This window comes from Lactuca virosa, chromosome 8, assembly GCF_052849685.1.
Source record: "Lactuca virosa cultivar CGN04683 chromosome 8, Lactuca_virosa_CGN04683_v6, whole genome shotgun sequence".
NCBI lineage: Eukaryota > Viridiplantae > Streptophyta > Magnoliopsida > Asterales > Asteraceae > Lactuca > Lactuca virosa.
Window position 1 is genome coordinate 111,323,383 of NC_136433.1, and position 11,170 is coordinate 111,334,552.

At 39.1% G+C, this 11,170-nt stretch overlaps 1 protein-coding gene across 1 annotated transcript; it reads left to right on the forward strand.

Moving 5' to 3' along the window:
* The first annotated feature begins 1,987 nt into the window (after positions 1 to 1,987).
* Positions 1,988 to 8,514, forward strand: GTB1 (global transcription factor group B1). The gene is made up of 15 exons (XM_079067393.1): positions 1,988 to 2,199; positions 2,311 to 2,403; positions 2,683 to 2,815; positions 2,894 to 2,981; positions 3,072 to 3,225; positions 3,309 to 3,712; positions 3,793 to 3,996; positions 4,078 to 4,584; positions 4,674 to 4,784; positions 4,864 to 5,646; positions 5,728 to 5,866; positions 5,943 to 7,117; positions 7,195 to 7,404; positions 7,476 to 7,947; positions 8,025 to 8,514. The coding sequence occupies exons 1-15, from the start codon at positions 2,166 to 2,168 to the stop codon at positions 8,330 to 8,332; spliced, it is 4,815 nt and encodes a 1,604-aa protein (XP_078923519.1). The 5' UTR covers positions 1,988 to 2,165; the 3' UTR covers positions 8,333 to 8,514.
* Positions 8,515 to 11,170: the final 2,656 nt, after the last annotated feature.

The following is an 11,170-nucleotide window of genomic DNA, read 5'->3' on the forward strand; positions in this document are numbered from 1 at the left end:
TCGGAAGATTGGCGGTTCTTAACCCCAGCCGAGTACGTTGGGCGTACGCTAGGAGTACGCCGGGCGTACTGGCTCGACATCCGGATATGATGGAACTATGCACAAACTTGTTTAAGTAAGGCCTCGGGGCCACCTGATTGTAGCATGTCATTTTTTGGCTAAGGCCATGTTGGGGGTTCTTGGGCCATATTAGGCCTTAGATGCCTTGTAGTTGGGCTTGGATGACTTTTTGGGCTTTTTATGTATTTGGGCCTTAGGGGGAGGGAGGTCCATTGAGGCAGGGGTAAAGGAGCCCTTTTTGCCTTAAGTTAAGAATTAGGGTTTTGGACTTGAGTTCGAGATCATCACTTTAGAAGAAGAAGAGCAATCATAGGAGAAGAATAAGTCATTCATTCATGAAGAAACCCTAAATCGGTTTTTAAAGGAGGAATATATCATTTATTGTTTTGTCAATCATTATTATGTCATGTCATAATAGTTAAGTCAAGTTATCATTTAACCTATAAGAACCAGTTACCGGTGGGTAATATTGAACAAAACATATAGTTTGTTGGTGTTTTTTGTACAAAAAGTTTACTTGGATGGTGCTTTTTGAACATACCAAACTTGGATGGTGTTTTTTGAACGATTTTGAAACATAGTTACCTCTTTGAGTAATTTTCCTATTGTTTTTTTCCTTTACTTATTTTTTACCGGTAATTGTCGGTTACCAAATGTCAAATTTGAACAAAGAACGTACTTCGTTGGCGTTTTTTGTACAAATGCTTTACTTGGATGGTGTTTTTTGGACACACCAAACTTGAATGGTATTTTTTGAACGATTTTGAAACATAGTTACCCATATAAGTCATTTTCCCAATGATGTAAGCCAGTGAGAGGATCACAATGGTGTGGAGTTATGAAACTTAGGTGTTGTTTGTTTTTTCTGATGCAAAATGTTTGCAGTCTGCGGACCACATCTGTAGACCTCTGCAGTAGAAGAGGTGGACCAAACGTCTGCAGTCTGAAAAAAGAAGACTGTTTGTTTTTTTAACATCCGCGGGCTACTAAAATAAACTGAAATCTTAATGAACTAAATTTTTTAAACTTCAAAGTGATTTTTTAAATATTTTTATGACTTTATTATAAATAATTAACAAATCTAGATCAATTTTTATCTATTATTGTATAAAAAATAAAAATAAAAATGGTATGAATTAACGTATATATTTGATAAAACCAACGACTTTGATTGCAAAGTTATAACTAAACATTATAATTAGGATCAAAGAATTTGATACATAAATAGATGGAAATAAACTTCGATTTTTTCAATTAAATCCATTAAAAACGTACCATAAATATTTTCTCGAGAAATTGACGATACTGTATTAAATAGTGTTTTACAAAATTTGGCAAAAAAATATAAGAATATATTATGATTTTTTTTTTCATATTTATATAAACAACTTCAACGACTATTATTGTAATAAATCTTTATTTATAAATTTGTCAAAAATATCATGCTTGTATCGTCGAACGTTTTTTTTTTTTAAAGTTTTGTAATTTTTTTTCAAATTGTTTATCATTAATAAAGTTGGAAAAAATATAAATAAATAAAAAACTTTAAAAAAATGAAGCTATATGTGTTTTTTTTTAAGCTAGAAGATGTCTGAAGATGTTAGAAGACTCTGGTCCACATCTGCGTCAAGAAGAGGGAGCGCAGACATTTTTAGGTCTGCAGTGTTCAAAAAAACAAACAGTCTGCGAAGGCTAATGTCTGCGCGTGGTCTGCGCGGCACAGATAGAAGAGGTCACGCAGATCTGCAGACAAAAAACAAACACCACCTTATATTCCGTAAATATGCGGAAATTAGGGTATGTTGCAAATAAAAAGTAAAAGTAAAAGTAAATAATAATAATAATAATAATAATAAAAACCGTCAAACAATATGCCAATTTTTATCAAACATTATGATATATAAGGCTATTTCGATTCACAATAATTTCTACCCGCTTCGTATCATCGCTCGTCTATGCACAACGAAGCTGCGGAGACTCCGATTCACTGATATTTGTTTATTTAGCGTCTTTGTGCTTAGGGTTTCGTCGAAAGCCAAAATTCTGACTGTGGGTTCTTAGGGTTTTTGCTTGCATCCTTCTTGCCCGCTGGTTTCAATCGTATAATGGCTGGAAAAACTGTATTATCAGACGAAGAAGGTGTTTTTACCTACCCGAAGTTTTCAATTAACAAGCACTGTCTTTGATTTATGCGTTTATTTACTAGGTTTTTGTTTTTTTTGCCCCCTGGTTAATTCTATGCACGTATAGATGAGATTGAAGTTGAAGAGGACGAGAGGGAAGAGCCTGATGGGGAAGCAGTTGATCCTGAAGATCGCGACGAAGAGGATGACGAGGAAGATGGTATGAATTTTCTAAAATTTGGATAACTATATCAATAATAATGTTGGGAATGCTATTGCTCTCTCGAAAGGTTCTTTAGGGTTTCTTTGATGTCCCTGTGCTTTCCCCCAATTGCAAAAAATCATTATATGTCCTATGTGTTTCTGAAATTTGTTGCCCACTTAATTGCGGACAATTGAAACTTCTGCATCCTTCACACTTTATGCTAATCAATTCATTCTGTCGTTTTTGAGTTTATAATTTATCTTCTGACGAGCTTTTGCTTATGACCTTGATTAGAGGAAGGAGAAGATGAGTATGAGAAAGATGGTTTCATAGTGGATGATATTGATGAAGATGAACAGGATGCTGAGGAAGAGGATAGGGCGGATAGTGATGATGAGAGACAAAAGAAGAAGAAAAGAAAGAAAAGGTAAAATCAATTTGACAAGCTTACCTTTTGTTGTGAATGCACGGCTGCCTTTCTAATTTATGCTGCATTGATCTTAAGGGAATCGGAGAAGAACTATGTTCTTGACGAAGATGACTATGAGCTTCTTCAAGATAACAACATCACTGGATTTCGACGTCCAAAAGCAGTGAGTCTCTTGCTCTACATTCAGATGGTTCTTCAGCAATTATCTTTCATTCTATTTACTTTTTAAAAACTTTCTACGTGAATCTGTCAGGAGAGTAAAAAGTTTAAGCGACTAAAGAAAGCAAGGTCTGATGCTGATGAAGGGCAATCAGGATTTTCTGATGAGGATGATTATAATAGAAGTGGAAAGAGTGGGCGAAGTGCAGAGCAGAAAATCGAGCATAGTTTATTTGGGGATGATGAGGGTATTTTCTTGACTTTCTTAAAACACATTTTAGTAATCATTATCGTGTATAATCATAATTAGCTTTTTGCACATAACCTTTAGGTCCACCCCTTGAGGACATTGCTGAAGAGGATCAACCTGAAGAGGAAGAGGATGGTGACATCGGTGAGGAAGAAGATGAAATGGCTGACTTCATTGTTGATGAGGAAGAGGTTGATGAACATGGTGAACCAACAAGGAGGAGGAAGGTCAACAAGAAAAAGTCAAGGCAGGCTCCAGGGGTTTCCTCTAGTGCAATACAGGAAGCTCATGATATATTTGGTGATGTGGATGAGCTGTTGAGGCAACGCAAGTTGGGACTAGAAAGAATCAGTAGATATGATGATAGTGGTGAAGGGAAGGAAAGGAGGCTTGAAGATGAATTTGAACCCACCATTCTTTCCAATAAATACAAAACCGAAAAAGATGAGCACATTCGTGAGATAGATATTCCAGAAAGAATGCAGGTCACCATATTAACATTTACATACTAAATATTTCATCCATCTATTACGTATTGATTGTTGTACAAGTTTTCTCTTTGTAGATATCCGAGGAAAGCACTGGTCCTCCACCAACAGATGAAATGAGTATAGAAGAGGAGAGTACTTGGATTCTTCATCAACTTCAAACAGGTGTGGTATTGTTTGGAAGAGGAGGTGATAGAACAACCGAAGAAGGGTATGACCTGGCCATAGTTAAGGATGACATCATGCGGTTTTTAGAATTTATGCATGTCCAGAAGTTAGATGTAAGTGCTTAATTTGATCCCTATTTTAAAAGGACCAAATCTTATTGGGATCCGTGTAACTTGTAACATCTTTATTATCAGGTACCATTTATTGCTATGTATAGGAAAGAGGAGTGCATGAGCCTTTTTAAGGATCCAGAGCCACAAGATGACAAGGTAAGTGAAAACAAATCTGAGAAAAAACCCACGCTGAGGTGGCACAAGGTTCTTTGGGCTATCTTGGAGCTAGACAGAAAATGGTTGATGCTTCAAAAACGAAAAAGCGCGTTACAGTCATACTACAACAAGCGGTTTGAAGAAGAACGAAGCGTATATGATGAGGCACGTCTTCATTTGAACCAGAAACTGTTTGATTCAATCACCAAGTCCCTCAAAGTTGCTGAGTCAGAAAGGGAAATTGATGACGTGGACTCAAAATTTAACCTACATTTCCCCCCTGGTGATACTGGTATGGATGAAGGACAGTTCAAAAGACCAAAGAGGAAATCACAATATAGTGTTTGCAGCAAAGCTGGACTATGGGAGGTTGCTACCAAGTTTGGCTACAGCTCTGAGGAATTTGGATTATTGATTTCTCTTGAACAAATGGTCAGTAAGTTGACTAAGCTCCACAATTTGACATCCCACTTTCACAAAATGAACCACCGTTAACTAACTATAATGCTTCCTTTATACAGAGGATGGAAGAATTGGAAGATGCAAAGGAAACACCAGAAGAGGTGGCCTCAAGATTTACTTGTGCAATGTTTGAAAATCCTCAGGCTGTTCTCAGAGGCGCTAGGCATATGGTATTGTTGTATTTTTTCTCATTTTTTTTAAGCTATGGTACTTCATTATGTAATGACTAAGTTATCTTGTTTTTTATAGGCTGCAGTTGAAATTAGTTGTGAGCCATGTGTGAGGAAACATGTGCGCAGCATCTTCATGGACAATGCGGTGGTGTCCACTAGTCCCACATCTGATGGCAACAAGGCCATAGATTCTGATCATGAATTTGCAGGGATAAAGTGGTTGAAGGACAAACCTTTGACAAGATTTAATGATGCGCAGTGGCTTCTTATTCAAAAAGCAGAAGAGGAGAAGCTTGTACAAGTATCTGTAAAGCTTCCAGCTTCTGTTCACGATAAGTTGATCAGTGATGCTCATGACTACTACCTTAGTGATGGTGTGAGCAAATCTGCTCAGTTATGGAACGAACAAAGGAAACTAATCATAAAAGATGCGTTTGATGGTTTGCTTTTACCTTCAATGGGAAAAGAAGCGAGAGGCATTTTGGCAAGCAGAGCAAAAAACTGGTTGCTCATGGAATACGGAAGGTTATTATGGGATAAAGTGTCTGTGGCACCTTATCAGAAAAAAGAACACGATGTTAATTCAGATGATTATGATGGTGCACCGAGAGTTATGGCGTGCTGTTGGGGCCCAGGGAAACCTGCAACAACATTTGTGATGTTGGATTCATATGGAGAGGTTGTTGATGTGCTGTATGCTGCTTCCATAAGCATCCGTGGTCAAAATGCTAATGACCAACAACGTAAAAAGAACGATCAACAACGTCTCGTTAAGTTCATGACAGATCACCAACCTTATGTTGTTGTTCTTGGAGCTGTCAATTTGTCTTGTAGAAGCTTAAAAGATAATATTTTTGAGGTAAAACACATTGTTACTTTTGTTTCACATATAAAATCATATCATATTGATATTAATTGTATTGTTTTGTTATATGATCAGATCATTTTCAAGATGGTGGAAGAAAACCCTAGAGATCTTGGACATGACATGGAAGGTGGTGTTGTATATGGTGACGAGTCTCTCCCACACTTGTATGAAAATTCTCGCATATCATCCGAACAGCTTCAACCGCAACCAGGTAATTAAATATATTTGATGCCATGGTGTTTTTACTTGAAATCTAATATTTATTAATTTTTGTTATGAAATTTCAGGAATCGTAAGGCGAGCGGTGGGCCTAGGACGATACCTTCAAAACCCATTGGCAATGGTTGCTACCCTGTGTGGGCCCGCAAAGGAGATATTATCATGGAAACTGAGTCCTTTAGAAAGCTTTCTAACTCCGGATGAGAAATACGGGATGGTTGAACAGATCATGGTGGATGCCACGAATCAGGTGGGGCTTGACATCAACTTAGCCATAAGTCACGAATGGCTTTTTGGTCCTTCGCAGTTCATTTCGGGGCTGGGACCCCGTAAAGCCGCTTCTTTACAGCGGTCCTTAGTGAGGGCTGGGTCGATATACACGAGAAAGGACCTGTTGAACCACGGTCTGGACAAAAAGGTGTTTGTAAATGCTGTTGGGTTTTTACGTGTTCGCCGGAGTGGAAACGCCGCTAGCAGCAGCCAGTTCATTGATTTGTTGGATGACACGAGGATCCACCCGGAATCGTATGGTCTTGCACAGGAATTGGCTAAAGAGGTGTTCAGAAAACATTCAGGAGGAGATGATGGAAATGATGATGAGGATATGCTGGAAATGGCAATCGAGCACGTGAGAGAACACCCTAATCAGTTGAGGAGTCTTAAGGTCGATAACTATGCAAGATCCAAGAAACAGGAGAACAAAAAGGTGACTCTGAATGATATGAGATCGGAGTTGATTCAAGGTTTTCAAGACTGGCGAAGACCATATGTGGAACCAAATGAAGACCAAGCCTTTTATATGATATGTGGTGAAAGTGAGGATACGCTGTGTGAGGGTAAAATCGTCCAGGCGACTGTTCGTAGGGTTCAACCTCAAAAGGCGATATGCTCTCTCGATTCGGGGCTCACTGGTATGCTGAACAAGGAAGATTACAGTGATGAGCGGAGGGATAATAATGATTTGACTGAAAGGCTGAATGAAGGGGACATCATCACTGCAAAAATAAAATCAATTGAGAAAAAGAGGTACCAGGTTTTCTTAAGCTGTAGAGACAGTGATTTAAGGAGTGACGCCTCTCAAAACTATAAAGCCATGGATCCGTATTATTTTGAAGACCGTGACAATTCAGAAATTGAAAAAGAAAAAGCAAATAAAGCAAAAGCGCTAGCAAAGAAGCATTTCAAATCAAGAATGATTGTTCATCCTCGCTTCCAGAATATCACAGCGGATGAAGCAATGGAGGTATGTAATGTATGTTATTGGTGAAGTTTAATAAAGTCTCTTATATATATATATATGTTGTTTTTGTGTCCCACCAGATGCTGTCTGATAAGGAGCCTGGTGAGAGCATTGTTCGTCCTAGCTCACGTGGGCCCTCGTACCTAACACTGACACTCAAAATCTATGATGGTGTTTATGCTCACAAAGACATTATAGAAGGTGGAAAGGAGAATAAGGACATTACAAGCATGTTAAGGCTTGGAAAAACACTAAAAATAGGAGAGGATGTATTTGAAGATCTAGATGAGGTATGAATGAATATCTTATTTCATGGCATTAGATTATTCTTAAGTTGCTTGCTTATTGTGGGGTGTTGCAGGTGATGGATCGGTATGTTGATCCTTTAGTGACCCATTTAAAGACGATGTTGGGTTATAGGAAGTTTAAAGATGGGGAGAAAGCAGAAGTGGATGAGAGTTTAAGGAAAGAAAAACTCGAGAATCCATCGAGGATTGTTTACTCATTTGGTATATCCCATGAACACCCCGGCACATTCATCTTGACATACATACGAAGCTCCAATCCGCATCATGAGTATATTGGATTGTATCCCAAGGGGTTTAAATTCAGAAAGAAAATGTTTGAGGAAATCGACAGACTTGTTGCATATTTTCAAAGACACATTGATGATCCACATGATGCGGGACCCTCCATTCGGTCCGTTGCCGCCATGGTGCCCATGCGCAGCCCTGCAGGTGGGGGCTGGGGCGGCGGCGGCTCTAATAATAGCAGCGACTGGAGAGGATCATCTGGAGATCGAGAAAGAACATCGACTCCGAGTTCTAGACCAGGTGAGCCTCGGCCTCAGCCTTGTGGATAATTGGATTCAGTTTTTTTTTTTTTTTTTTTTGACTTACACGTGTTGCAGGTAGAGGTGATTTCAGGAGTGGCGGCAGTGGTCACGAAAGCGGTGTGCCGAGACCTTACGGCGGTGGTGGACGTGGGCGGGGCCGAGGGCGGGGGTCATTTAACAACCGTGGTGGAGACGATAGGTCTAAGGATTGGGAAGAAGGGTGGGGGGGTTTACCAGGTGGAAAAACTCAGAACTCTCCGGGAGGAGTGGCTTTTAATGGCGGTTGGGCTGATGGTGGTGGTAGTGGTGGTGGTGGTGGCGGCGGCGGCAAGAGAAGCTCTGTGCAATCGGATAGTGGTGCAGGGTGGTCGAGCGGGTGGTAGCATGGCAGGGTTCAACCATCTCTTGTTTTACATAAACTGGAACTTTGTATCTACAGATGTATTGATTTATTGTTAGATTTAAAAATTTTGGTTTTAGTTTCAGTTTGTAGGTGCTGTTCTGTTTTATGATGAAATACGGAATGCCAAGTGCGAAAGTTGCTTGGTTTTTACTTTTTAGGCAAGTCATACCGATACTGATCTTGTTAGATTTAAAAAAAAATGTCTTACTTGACCATAAAATTGTAGATTTTATCTCCTTACTCAGTAGGCTTGCCAAAGTTAACTTAACTGTTATGACCTGTTCTAGAATCTAGTAGGTAAAAAAATCAGTTTTGATGACAGATGTTTAAATTTGTTATTTTGGAGTTTATTAATTTTAAAGTAAAATACATGTTGGTCCCTTGTGTTTAGGTTTCATCGCATCCTTGGTCCAACTTTCTGGATTGTTCTCTTTCAAAATAATAAAAAAACAAAAAAAACTCTGGATTGTTGCAAGATTGTTTCTATTTCAAACTAATTTAGCAAGGTTAGTTCTACAAAACTAGCCCTGCAAGTTTGCTACTATTAATAACCCTCATGTGCCATGTCCAGGAGGGTATTTTGGTTCTTTTGCCATTGAGTCTATTTCCTCCATTGTCGCTTCGTTTGCAGTACAGTGGCATTGTCATAAGTAGATTAAACGCTCCTAAGTAGATTAAACGCTCTCGATCGTTGTCACCATTGAATCCTAAGTTATAATCAAGTAGAATCATGTGCATAAACCACCCTAAACTATAATCAAGTAGAATCAAGTACACATAATTAATGCATAATGTAGAGTAGGACAAGTAAATGTTATCATGTTGATGTGAAGTGTATATATGGTACGAAGTATGAACTATATTCTTGTCTATTGATTCTTAGTTCTTAAGCTTTGATTGTATATCTTTCCCGGTTCTTAAGCTTTATTGCATTTTTTTTTGCCTTTGATTCTTAGTTCTTAGATTTCATTGTATGTTGTTTTGTATCTTTCTCGGTTCTTAAGTTTTATTGCATTTTTTTGCCTTTGATTCATAGTTCTTAGATTTCATTGTATGTTGTCTTGTTTCAGTGTCATTACTTGTGTATGGTTTTATGTTACTCCAAGATCTTTATGATGCAGTTGGCTTTCCATAGGAGGCTATGACAACATCTTCACCATGAAGATGCATCATGGTGGGATCCTCACTCCATTCCCGAGAAGAATGTATATTAATGGTGAAGTTAACTATTTCCATGTGATTAACATCGAGGATTTATCATGCTTGATCTTCATATCATGATGAGGAAACTAAAGTATGATGAAGCTCTCCACATTTGTCACCATTTCTTGATGCCCTAACTGAATTGGACAATAGGCTAATATCCCTAGAAGATGATGAAGACATCATCTTTATGTCTCACTTTGTTGCACACAAGGAAACCCATGTGTACATATAACATGACATTTTCTTGCCAATAGTTGACTATGAAGACTATCTCAATGATGGCCCACTGGATGATAATTCCCTTGCCATTGTGGTCTATGAAGGTGTACTAATTGATGACGAGGCTGACAAATCCTACACCATTGTTGACTATAAAGGAGGGCATGTTGATCATAAGTTTGAGAACCTCAAATAAATTATTGAGTATGTCAAGTATGGTAGAGAAGGTCTGTCAGGAGAAGGAGAAGGGCAATGTGTTGATTAAGGGCAGTTTGATGGTGATGGTAATTGATGATGATATGTCTACTAGCATGGCCTAGACATCCTTGGCATGCCAGCCCAGCCTGGCGCGCTCCAGCCATACCTGCGTTCCCTTGCCAACCCTGCCTGACGCTTTCCTGCCTAACGTTCCCTTGCCAACCCTGTCTGACGCTCCCTTGATAGCCTTGTCTGCCACCCGCCTGCCAACCTTGCCTGGTGTGCGCCTGGCGCCCCCGGGTGGCATTTTCCAGCTCCTTGCTAGTTGGGCCTGAATTGGGTTGGCCCAAGGACTGAACTAATTGTCCCCTATATAGTGAAAATTACCTCCTCCATGGAGAGAGACTTTCCGGAGGGGCTCAGCCGCCACTCAGGGACTTTTCCCCAGTGGCTCAGCTGCCACTCTTGTAACATCCTAAAAAAATTAGGCAAAATTTTACTTTTAAATCATTTCAAACATCCAATAATCATATCAAAACAACCGAAAGTGTATCATAGTGAATAATAATAATAATATCAGAGTACAAATCCCAAAATCACATAGTGCGGAAAACATGGGCGGATGCGGTGCGATCAAGCCGGACCCTTCCTTTTTGAGCTGGAAGTACCTGAAATATAAACTGAAAACCGTAAACACAAAACTTAATGAGTTTCCCCAAAATACCCCATACCATACATATATAACAGTAAAAAACATATTGGGTCTATTTCACCCCCTTCGGTATCTTTCAACCGGTATTGGGTCTATTTCACCCCCTTCGGTATCTTTCAACCAGTATTGGGTCTATTTCAACCCTACAACTAACACATATAATCATAACAATAAGAGTCACGGAGACATCAAGCGGATACATGCATACCAGGTAATTGTCACGAAGACAACCATCATCCTACAAACATAATCTAGTGGGCCGACATTGGTGCCTTCGACCCACGGATACAGTGAAGGAAACTCACCTCAGACTGAAGGTATCAAATCACACTCGAGCTGCTGACTCGTGAAATCCTCTCACTAAATCACAAATAATAAAAACCCTAATTAAAATTAGGTCAATAACCCAACCCGATAGTCCAAACTGTAACACCCCGAAAATCCAAGGTAAAATTTTCATTTTTAAAAATATAGTCATACAAT

Bases quoted from the DNA above. Each gene is read 5' to 3' on its own strand.
- GTB1 (XM_079067393.1), top strand. From the start codon at position 2,166: ATGGCTGGAAAAACTGTATTATCAGACGAAGAAG. The intron at 3,713-3,792 runs GTCACCATATTA...TTCTCTTTGTAG, and splicing joins ATATTCCAGAAAGAATGCAG to ATATCCGAGGAAAGCACTGG. The intron at 5,647-5,727 runs GTAAAACACATT...TTATATGATCAG, and splicing joins TAAAAGATAATATTTTTGAG to ATCATTTTCAAGATGGTGGA.